This window comes from Hesperophylax consimilis, chromosome 23 (assembly GCF_061612785.1).
Source record: "Hesperophylax consimilis isolate HC1 chromosome 23, BYU_Hcon_1.0, whole genome shotgun sequence".
In the NCBI taxonomy this organism is placed as follows: domain Eukaryota; kingdom Metazoa; phylum Arthropoda; class Insecta; order Trichoptera; family Limnephilidae; genus Hesperophylax; species Hesperophylax consimilis.
The window spans coordinates 11,916,593-11,928,906 of record NC_142858.1 but is presented as its reverse complement, the minus strand read 5'-3'; the positions used below and the strand labels follow the sequence as shown (position 1 = coordinate 11,928,906).

The window sequence follows — 12,314 nt, the reverse complement described above, 5'->3', positions numbered from 1 at the left end:
TAAAAAATCGAAATAACTTGTTTATTATTTATGAATTTATGGCAAATAATTCATTCATTTTTACTAGAAATCTATTTAGAGACTTTTTTTTTTGCCGACGCTTCAAAAATTGGTGAAAATGTGACTCAGCATTGTCATTGAATACATTTGTAGATGCATAGCCACCTTCTTATTAGGGTGATCCTTCTCAATGTACGATGCAACAATTTCCCATGCTTTCAGTATTTCTCTTATTGCGCCAGAAGTTTTTTGCTCTACTACTTCTTCCTCCTCCACTAATAAACTTTCCTCCATAACTTCTTGCTGTGAAACACAGTTCAACTCCATAAGCTCTTCGGTGGTCAGCTCTTGACTGCTCTTCCACAAGCTCATCAATATTGTTGTTATCCACCGCCGGTTCCATGGTATTGGCCAAAGACATAATCTCGTTGACTCCATAGGTACTGTTTCAAACCCCTCAAAATCACATAATTCAAAATTTGAACTAATTGAGAATGTCTTACCAGCCATACTGAACAATTACTGGAACCATAATTGGCTCAGTGAACATGCTATTTTGGCAGCGAAAAATGTTGATGTTGATTAAATTAACTTCTAGATATAACAGTAGTAGCCAGGTGATCTGATGTCTTTAAATCAATCGACACTGTCGTTGATGAAAATGAAGCAGTAAATTATCAAACAAAATTTTTTAATTCACTATAAATGCCAGGAATGCCACCACACAATCTTCGATTGAATATTGGTTCGCCGATAATTCTGCTTCGTAATTTAAACTCACCCAGATTATACAACGTCACACGTTTGGTCATCAAATGGAAATGTTACTGAGGCAACCATTTTGAACGGAAACTTTAAGGGAGAAATCGTTCTGTTGCCACGTATCCCAATGATACCGTCGGAGACTACAATCCTATTCAGACTGCTTCAATTTCTGATTCGTTTGGCTTTCGCAATGGCAATCAACAAATCACAAACACAGACTATTTCCATATGTGGCCTGGACTAAAACCCATGTTTCTCCCATGGCCAATTCTACGTTGCATGTTCATGTGTGGGTAAACCATTGAATTTATTTATATTGGCAAAAGATGGATCAACAAAAATATTGTTCACCAAATTGCACTACATTAAATTTAAATTCATTACTTTAATTTAAAACAATAATTTTGTTAAGGACGAGTTGTTTCACAGAATTTGAACAATTCATCAAATTTCAAAGTCTATTTTCAAGTTCTGTAAAGGTTTTATCCAAGTTATGTTATTAATTCAGTTTTGTGAAGCAACTGACCAGTTATGATATAATAATAGAACATGAATAGAACCTTCACAGAATTTAAAAATCAACTTTGAAATTTGATGAATTGTTCAAATTCTGTGAAACAACCCATCCTTACACTTGAGAATCAATTGTTATTTACCTCATTTATAAAATTTAATTTTTATCCGTTATCACTTAAGAATTTTGATTTTATTTATTACTCGATTGAATATGAGATGATTAAAAAATGTATGTCGAAAGTTTTTTCTATGGACCGTATTCATACGGCAATCTGTCACACTATCAAAGACATGTACTTCAAGGCAGTTTGTACAGTATAGAACGGTGCCGGTCGAATTTTTACTTTATTTTATGTCTTTCACGGTGTTACAGATTACCGTATGAATACGATCCATAGAAAACATTTTCAATATACATTTTTTAGTACTCATTTGCAAATTGACGAGTCAGAAAACAAAGTCAGACATGTATTTAATTTCTAAGCATAAGTAGGCACCGCGCACCTTCAGACAATCAGATCGCAAATTAAATTGGTGACACCGTTTCCGAGTTGGCCGTACTCTCTTATTATTATGTCTAGCAATCAAAAGAGTACACCTGGTAGTTGATGCGCTCATATCAATTTCATTAGAGGGCACGGTCAACTGGAAAAATTAACAAATCATTATTCTGGATTCCCAAATAACTTCAGCAATGCATCGCACTTGGGCAAGAGCATTCTCTAGTTTATCAAGCTCTAATATGCTTTCTTTTATAATGAGGAACTCCGGAGAAAAATATTATGACTAGAAATATAATAAAATATAAATATTAGTTATATTGCGTACATATTGGTTATGATGGTTATTCATGCAGTAGGTATTGATAAATCGATTTTGAAAAATAATAAAAAAACAACATAATCTAAATGCCTATTTCGTCAACCCATCCCAATGTGACGCTAATGTGGATATATTCTCTACTAGGTATGTGACATCATCTGATCCAGTCTCCTATGATAAGGTTCCATTTTAATATGGCGAAAAAATTAATTTGGTTAAGAAAATGTTCTTTTAACTCTTTGCATGCGGCCGTATCAACTGTTGTTACAGCAAAAAGTCTATACTCACACGCGGCTGTATCAACAGTTGATACGGCAACTTTGACGGCCGATATTCCCGCTCTCTTTCGTCATAAATGTATTTCTTGCTCACTTTGACATTTGTAGAACTATCACGATGCTGACATCTACAAGAATTTTTCAAAAATAAAATTGTATTTCATAAAAAAAGATCGATAACCAAGTGCGCCTCTTCGCGCCTTTTAGTCCTTTAGTTTACATTTTTGTCAACGGATGGCGTTAGTACTAGTTTGTCATTCACAACTTTTCATAACTAAGAATGATAAGTGATCATGGTGTCCCACTTGTGTCTATAAACACAGTGGCCTAAGTACACACACACCGAGAGTGGTTTATTTATGACGCCGAGTGAATGGCGGGACCACATTCAAAAGATACGGTACGTCTTTGTATGAAATTTTATGTTTTTGTTTTTATAAACATCTAAGAGTGTTGACACAAGAGGATTTGTTTTCATATTGTGGAGAATAATCTGTTCTGTCTATATAGTCCAATAAATCATGCCAGAATGCTATAATTTGACATTTAATTGCATGCATAGGTATTTGAAAATATGTACCGCGTACGGGTATAGATAAAATGGAGCAAATTAACGCGTTCAAAAGGTTAAAGATACTAAAAATAAAAAGAAAAGGACGGTGAATATTAAAAAAAAATCCAAGATTGTTTACTTTAGTTCCTTATTATACAAAACTTAAGTATTATAAAGAAATTACTGAGTATTATTGTAGAAAGCAATCACTTTGTGGTTTGACATATTTAATAAAATAAAATACTTTTTGTTTTAAAACCACGATATTTATTAATTTAAGAACCGACCGGTTTCGCTTTACTTAAGCATCATCAGGGTACAAATTAATACTAAACAAGAAGTACATAATGTGTGTATTAATTTGTACCCTGATGATGCTTAAGTAAAGCGAAACCGGTCGGTTCTTAAATTAATAAATATCGTGGTTTTAAAACAAAAAGTATTTTATTTTATGAAATTACTGAGATTCATATGTACATACATAATATTGGGTTATAAGTTCAGTACTCGGTATGCTCAAAGCATAAACCTGTGGATTTGCAAGTTAATATAAATGTGTATGGTGGAAGCAGACACAGCACCGTGAGTAGAAGCAGCTCGGCCTTCTTCATCCGATAGTGACTAGTGTTTATTATATAGAGTTCAGTCACAGCCAAAGATATGTTTTTCTAATATCTTTTGTCACAGCTATCCCATCTTCAATCCTGTGACTTATTTATTTCTCACTCATGTGCTTTATTGTTGACTGTGTGTTGAACTTTTTCACATAAATGAATAAATTCATAATTCTAATAAGAAACGAAAGTGTTATTTTATTTATTTCAGCAATGCCATCCTCTCCAGTATGTTTTATTTAAGTTTATTTTACCATTAGTTTCCAATTTTTATTACCACCTTTTACACATTTGCTGTCAGTCTTGTTCTGTGAATATTAAGAGTGGTAACTATGCTTCCAGGCTTATACCGCAAAACTTTGGGGGATTGAAGAATATCCAACTTAATTTAATTAACTTAATTTTTCGTTTACCTCAAAGATTCCTTTGTACTTTAATTTAGTTTATATATTTATTGTCCTGAAGAAGGTTAGGAATAACCGAAATCGGTCGACGTATATAATAAAATAAAGTGGTTTAAAACCAAAAACTTTTTCATTTTGTGTATATATTATGAGTGTATATTTACCATATTATGTAATTAACATAATTCCTCATAATATTAATATGGAAAAATGTGAACACTGCTTACTGCGGTTTAAAGCCAATAAATCCACCTAGATTTCACCGTTTATCCCATGCCTTTAGGTTCTGTAAATTTGGCACACAAGCGATCGTTCAAGATGTTTTTGCAAACTTGCCATAGTATGCCAAAAATCGTTTGAGTTAATAAGAAATTTATATATTAATATTCTAAGTTTTGCGGTATGAACGTTGGACACGTGAAGTGTGAAAGTTTTCTGCATGTCAACTGATTTTCTTTCTTTATTCCCATAAGTCAGTTGAACTTGGTTTTGATGGTCCGATGTTCTGTAGGGAATTCATTTACACAGCGCCGGTGTAAACTGTGCGCCCTAAATAATCAAACATACTAATTTCGGTTATCTGTGATGTGCGTTAGTTACTCCTGGGCGAAATCTGGTTCAATGAATTCAGATTTGCTGCTTTGAATTTTGAAATGTCATTTTAAAAATTGGAACTGAATGTGTGCAGAATAGTTCAGACAAGCGAAAAAGTAGGTACCTGTCCATAAAACTAATTATTTTAATTGTCTTTTCAAAATTGGAATTATAATACCTGTGAAAAGTTTACGGTTTTTATTATTTATGTGCATAAAATATTTCAATTAACGAAAACCACTAAAAAGACGAATAGATAACTGCTGATGGGCTGAGCGAACACTATGACTGAAGTCAAATTCAGTTATTGTATCTTATCGTAATCTTAGATTATTATAATCTTAGATTTTTAAAGCAAGCCCAACAATTGAATTTGGGAGCCACTTCTGGGCTGGAGCCCCACAATACTTGATAAACCTACTTGATTTTGTGCAAAGGAGGGCAGCCATCTGATTGACAATCCAACAGACCGATTGCCATCTCTGATGCACAGACGCAATGTGGGCATGCTGAGTCTCTTCTACAGGTATTTTGATGGAGCATTGATCCCCAGTGCACCGGTGCATGTGCGTGAAACTCAACGTACACAAGATCGTTGGCTTCATTCAATGAACAATTTCTTCGACTCGTTACCCCCTATCTTAACCCAGCTCACAACGATGCACAACCGGGTGGTGACATAGCTCCCCTGCCTTTGCACTGTACAGTCAGGGGCGCTCTTGTGAGGTGTCAGATAAAAAAATATATATATCTTGAGTTTCAAGTGCTAGGTGTGATCGCTCCTGTCCCCACAGTTACCCTACCTTTTTTAATTCTATTATTGTATTTGTTCCTTGAACTGTAAATATAAATCATTACCTTTGTAATCATTACATTTATGACAAACTTGTAACGTTTTATTTTTATTTTTCTTGGATTTAATCCTCTTGTTTTGTTTTTTTCCCCATTGTTTTTGGCTTATTCTAGAATTTTGTTATTATTTGTGTGTTTTTTTTCTTCTTTTTACCTCAACAGGAAATATTGTAAGCATTTGGTTGCTATGCGAGGAGTGATCGTAGTGTTGATACCATCGCTCAATATATCAGTTTTTCTGCACTAATATTTTTCGTAATGTTACACAATATAATAAATATATCACATTATGGCTCTTACAATTTTCTTACTTTAAGTTTCCATACATTTGTTGGGGAACTATACAATTATTGCTGAATTGAACTCTATAAAATATCTTGCATTGTTATTCTCCCCAAAGAGGTGTTGGGGTAGACCCCGTCTGTGCATATCGACAGGCGAATGCACACTAGAGCGGTCTTCTCGTGACCTGCCTGCTCCAATGAGATGCGCTTCCGCGTCTCCTCCAGCAACCTGGTGACCACTTTTTCCTCAGGGTCCTCGGGAATTTCCCCTCTCCCCCACTTACATTTCGTCGAAGCACAATCAAGGTGCCGGCTAAAATACGCAGATCGTAAAACATCGCAAGCGATTGGGCCGATCACCAGGAGCCTTCTCATTGGGACTGCCCATCGGTTAGGAGAATATGTGCCTGCTATTTTTCTGTTCAATGAATTTTAAGCGTGTTGCGCTACCTCATTCTTTAGCCAACGTTTCGGATAGTGTTACAGTGTCCATCATCAGGGCAGAGGTGCAATCTTACACACAACAATCCCCTGCTTTATTACTTTAACCGCCACTATACTATACAATATATGTACGAGACAATATACCGTCCGTACAATAACTGTAGATACGAAGGTAGCTTGGTACACTTGTCAGCGTTTTCAGTCTTGGTAGATGTTGCAGAGTTTGTGGTGGAGTTTAAAGCCACGATCAGAGAGGAATTTATTTCCAGATCTGAGCTGACGAAAAGAATTTATTACTGGCAAAAACTGAATTTAATACTGAATAAAAACACTTGAAAATATTTCTTGATACTTGGAGACTTGGAGATGGTTTTTCAGGAGAGAGGATTCCCTTTCAGAGGTAGTTGTTGAACTGACTTTGTATGGAATTTGATTCTCTATTTATAGAACGTTTTCAAATCGAGCCCTCTCGGAGGAGTTCTATCCTCTTTAGTGAGGAGTAAAATGGTTAGGTATTTTTCCTCTCTGCAATTATCTTGTTGAGAGGAAAGTTATATTTTAATATGATACATTTAACCAAGTCAGTTCAATCTACCAAAACCATCTCCCCCAGTCTCGTTTATTTATTTTATAATAAATTATACTAATTTTCATATTGGGTTTGAAGTTAAATATCTTTGGTTTGAACATTTCCCAAAGAGTAACAAATATATTTAGGTATAATTTTTCATGTTATTATGTTAGCATATAATCATTTCTTGGTGTTGATATTTATTCCGTAGTTATATTTTGCATCATTTTTCCGTAAATTGAGTCTGATGATATCACAATTAGTCACATTTAAATTTGTAATCATTGTTTGATCAGAAATTCAATGGGACATGCTGAGCTGTGATTGGTTGAAGACGGCCTGCCATCATGGAATTCCATCCGGGGAGTAGTGGAGGGGGTTCCACGTAAATACTGAGTCGCTTCCCTAGCAGTGGTCATTTCGTGGGTTGGTGGCTCCGAGTGAGGTGGTGGATGGTTATTTTCAGATGTGTTTCAGGTTCTGCTATTATATTGGTATGTAATTATCTTGATTAATCACATATAGCACATCATTTGATTGAGTAATTATGATGTAAAGATTTCCAATTGTGTCGGCGACACGGTATCAAGCGGTTTCGGGGTTTGAGTGTTCTTGCGATTTTTGCATAAATATGAATTTTCTTGAAAAATTCTGGATGTCTGGATACGTATGATACAATATATCTAACATTAACCCTACACATGAGGCCCTGAGAAAAATAAATTCCCTGAGAGCCCATGTCATCTTTGGGAATGCTGTGTGGTGGGTTTTTTAAGGAAAGGAATGAGAGGAAATTCTGTTAAGGAAAAAGGTATAGGGGGTGGGTAGTAATCTTGAGATGTGTGTGCAGGAGTGACGGACGTATGAATCTATCCTTCCCACTGCGGCGTAAGGCGGTGGATCAAGAGAGACAGTTGAAGGGGTCAAAGGGTCTCCTCAAACCAGACTCCCCCGATCTGGCACACCACATAGCTGGTGGGCAGGCGCATCCTTAAGACACCTCACCCGATGAAACCCATAGGCACCCTTGCTAAGTCACCAAACGTAGCGAACCGCTTGGGGTGACCTATGGCAGAGGTGTTGGTTATCCAACGAATGGTGCCCGGTGTAGCAGTACCCAAACCCGCCATCCTGAAGATTTCCTTGTGGACAATGGGAGTGCAAAACCACCAATGGTGAAAGTTGCACAGGTATGAATGCCGGATGAATGTTGGCGCCAAAAGGCGCGCTGATTCCCGGTGCTCCAGGCGCCATTTGGGTCACGAGAGGAGTAATGTCCAGCTGTGCGTACTATTCAGTTATGTACAGTAACTTTGCAGTAACCTCTCCCTTTCTCGGATAAATTACCCGTGTAACAGAAAGAGAGGTTAAACTGGAGCGTTCAACAGAACGAAGTTTTTTTTTTCATTTTTCGATGTGTTGCAAAATCGATGCGTGACGTCTAGGGTGACATCTGGCGGCAACACTTCATACTCAAAGCTTTCATAAAACTACCAGAGATGGCCATAAATAGTAAATTTTCATAATATTAATACTGCGTTATTATTACGACATTCCTGACTCAACATTATTTGCTCTATAGTACGACGACGATTACACAGGGCCATAACATTATTATTTTTCAATAGGATTTTTGCAATGTAAAGAAGGTAAATAATCGGGTTGAAATGGAAAAATTAAATAAAAAATATTGTATTAAATAAGTTGTAACTTTTAATAATTATTTCAGTACACCTAAGCCTATTTGGCCAACTTCACATTATTTACAATAATTAACAGTACTTACGTCAGTGCTCATAATAACAACATTACCGTCGAACTTGTAGTGTAATTTTCATTGATTTATTAGTCATAATATAAATGAAGTAATGTGAAGACTAAGACTACCTATGTAAAGCGAAATATTAAATAGAATAATTACTATTATATCTACATAATACATTATTTAGCAGAAGAATCAACCAACCACAAAAAAATGCCGCATATACTATTACATGTGATGGTGTTTATCTGGGTCATATTCTTTACCAGATTCATTTTCTCCTTTCCGCAAATCTTTTGCCGCATTGAGTAACGATCGCACCAATTCTTGTTTATATTTTGTTCTTCTTTCATCTGAATATTTGCTACAGGTGGGTATTTCGTCTAAATCAGTTCCAAAGAATACATTCCCTTCTATACCACTACCACTTCTGACACTCTCCGGAATTTTTTCTTTAACATATGCTTTTGGGGAAATTTCTGTAATTTGGGAGTCTGAGGGACTACTCTTTGGAGAGTTGTGTTTTACTTTTGACGTTTTTCGTGTTTCTGTGATATTTTTAGATTTATTTTTGCTCTTCACCTTTCCATCTTTATCCAACACATCTTCATCGCTCTCCGTTTTGCTAATAGTAATAACTGGAATAACCGAAGTTATTGAGTCTTCTTGCTTATCAATAGACATGGACAAAGATCGACTTTTGCTGGGAAAACGTTCGCTGACAGATTTAAGTTCAAATGTTTCCTTATAATGTTTGTAATTCCGAGCTTGATCTTTTTGCCTTTTCAAGCCAGTTTTGTGCTTATCGTGATTATTGGGTATCGCAGAAGATTCACTGTTTATATCGGCGATACTTGGTTCAGGGAAACTGATGTGGAACTCTTTGATAGTGCTAATGGAATGAACCTTGGTGTCATGCCGATTAGTATTGTCTTCTTTCTTAGAGTTATGCTTCTCAGATTCTTTATATAATTTGTGGTTCCTTTTCGCTGGCACCTGTCGTGTGTCGCCTTGAACGTCTTCGTGGGATTGCTCATTTATGTTTCTATTTTTGTGTCGTAGTTTCTTTTTTGATTTTTCACTTTCCTCCGAGATCTGCGGTTCCGATTTAGCCGAAATGTTTTTTTTCTTGCGTGAAAATTGAATATCTTTAGCGATTAAAACATCCTCAGGTAATGATTCGTGGAATTCAGTGTCCGTTTCATCATCAGCGGGAGGAACGGCCAGTCCACTTTCATCATCCGATGTTCCTGAAGATTTCCGCAACGTCAATTTTACTATTTTTGAAAGTGCATCTAAAATCAGAAAAATGATTACGTGTTAAATCATTTAAATAATATTTTAAAACATTAGGTAAGATTTTTTTATAAAGAATCACAAAAAGATAGCATTCAAAAATGCGTTCAGAAAGTTAATATAATGTTGGTAGAATCTTTTTCTGATTTTTTTAGTCACATTTTTCGTTTGAGAGCTGTTAATATTATCTTCAATGGTTAACAAATTGAGTTCCTACGTCTCACCATCATTGTACAGATTCGACGTTATTATTTATACAACGAAAATCATATTGGTTCTCCTAATTATTAGTAAATCTGGGTAGGTACTATGTACGTTTAGGCTTAAAATATGTAATAAATGCTTAGACATCCAAATTGATTGACTTGCTCTTACATGAAATCTGGGTATTATTTCGACGAGCTTGAGAAACATATTAAAAAGCTAAATATTTTTAGCACCAGGAGGGTTAGAGAATGAATTGAATAAACTATAACACCTGTCGTACTCTGACCGCTGAAGAGCTCACACTAAAATAACCAGACCAGAAAAATATTGATTATAATATATGATATACTGATTGACTGGTCCGTCAATTTGAATGTCTATGAATAAATGTCTATTTTTTAAAATAATAATATCTAATCGGTTACTAGCCTTTCTTAATATTTTTTTCTTGATTCATCGTCGGCGATACGTCATCATTTTCATCGGATTTATTGGGCATAACGGGGAGAATCTTTTTCCACTTGGAAAATGGTGTATTTTCCAATTCGTTAGATCCACCTCTATTTCTCTTATCTGCAATTTGAAACATCTTTCTACGCTCTTCTGTCCGCTCTCTTCTTAGTTGAATCTGTAAATAAAACACACTTACAAAGAACTGAATAAAACTTATACGGGTGTTATTTCTAGAGTGCAAATAAGAAGACACTAGGAGACAATTAAAGAGGATATGTTTTCGGAGATAAAGCGAGATTTATGATTTTAAATACCGCGATGATCATGTTACAATTATGAGTTTCTTGTTGTTCTTCGTAAGAACCTTTGGCAAAATGCATGTCGAAATATATTTACAGCATGTCCACCATAATTAAATAATATGTGTGTGAAATAAGTGTTAAAAATACACAAGTACTTGCCTTCAAATCATTGTTTGCTTCTCTCAAAGCTCCAGTGAGTGAGAGAAGGTAATATATTATCAATATGAGCAAAACCAGTAATGGAATTACTATACCGGGAGATGCGATATAATCCAAAGCCCTGTGAAACTTTTCTGAAGGGAGAAGGTTGTGTAAGCTTTGAGTAAACAGGTGATAAATTCTCTGATAGTTGGAGAAGGGTCCACAGTGCCAGGAAGGTTCTACCCAAACTATCGCGTACCCAACTGGTAGAACACACAAGAAGAGCATGGTCAGGAGAAGCGCTAAATAGAAGTTGTTACTCCTCGAAGCTCGAAATACCACTTCGTGGGGAACGTTGCACGTCATGACTGCCCAAGAGCGCAAGTACATCAGGATGACCAACTTCACCAGGTTCAGCACCACCAGCCCCGGAGAGAAGAACATTCCCATCCACACCATGCCCTGGTTGTTGACGAGGTGGAGGATGTTCTCAGCTATCTTGAAGTCTCCATACTGAGGAAAGGTCTTCTCTAAATCCCAGCACCAGCATCTGTTCATGAACCGTACGAATACTGCACGAAAGAAGTCCACAAAAAGGGTTGCCAAAATTGTAAGAACCTAAAAAATATCAGAGATAACATTTTTTAGTTAAACAGGGAATATGGCTTTGATAATATAAAGTTACATAAGGATTAAAATGAATTCTTACAAGATCCATCATTGTCAATTTGACTAGTTCCTGACCAAACATTGTTTCCCAGCACAGACTTCGTAGCTTTTTTCTTATGGTTGTATTTAGTTCAGTTGAAGATGCTTTTACGAATTTGTATTTTTGTTCGATCAACGCACTGAAGACTGGCATAATGTCGCTGTCCATATAATCGTCCGATGATTTAGCCGATATAATTTTAGATTGTTCGGTTCCGAATGGATTTCCATAATCTGCCGATGGTAAAGTTATGCATTTTTTAATATAGCAAAGTTCATCGGTCGTCGGGACTTCAGTGGTGTATTGTGGGTCGGTACCACTAGAGGCTTCTAATTGGAATTCCGTTGTTTGACTGATCTGTCTGTTATTTTTTCTTAGTAGGTATTCACTACTTTCAGTTGAATCGGCCTGTGAAGAACTTCCAAGTTCTCCATCAAATATGGATGTGGCGTAACCGCGAGTGCTTGAAAGTTCGGAAAGATTTTTATTTCCATTCTGAAATGCAAAAGGGTCATCATCCAAAAAAAGGCTTTCGTAATCAGTGTCGCCTTCGTCGACGTAGTTAACATAATCCGTGTCATTGTCACCATAAGTATATGTTACATTATCGGACAAGGTAGTCATATTATAAATTGGAGACTGTGTATATTGATAAATGCTACTTTTAGAATTATTAAACATCTCAGTATTGTTCAAATCCTCAGTGCTGAATTCAAAAGAATCGTTTGTGGACTGAGTAAACGAATG

General features: G+C 35.9%; 1 protein-coding gene across 1 annotated transcript in view; it reads right to left on the bottom strand.

Annotated features, from left to right (window-relative positions):
- Positions 1-1,909: 1,909 nt before the first annotated feature.
- LOC149412327 (transmembrane channel-like protein) overlaps positions 1,910-12,314 on the bottom strand; it is a 62,425-nt gene continuing 52,020 nt past the window's right edge. The window contains exons 12-16 of the mRNA XM_089645704.1: positions 11,568-11,800; positions 10,877-11,476; positions 10,392-10,590; positions 9,542-9,754; positions 1,910-1,926 (exon numbers count right to left, since the gene is read on the bottom strand). Coding sequence (XP_089501830.1) covers positions 1,910-1,926; positions 9,542-9,754; positions 10,392-10,590; positions 10,877-11,476; positions 11,568-11,800 — 1,262 coding nt within the window. The remainder of the gene's footprint in view (positions 1,927-9,541; positions 9,755-10,391; positions 10,591-10,876; positions 11,477-11,567; positions 11,801-12,314) is intronic.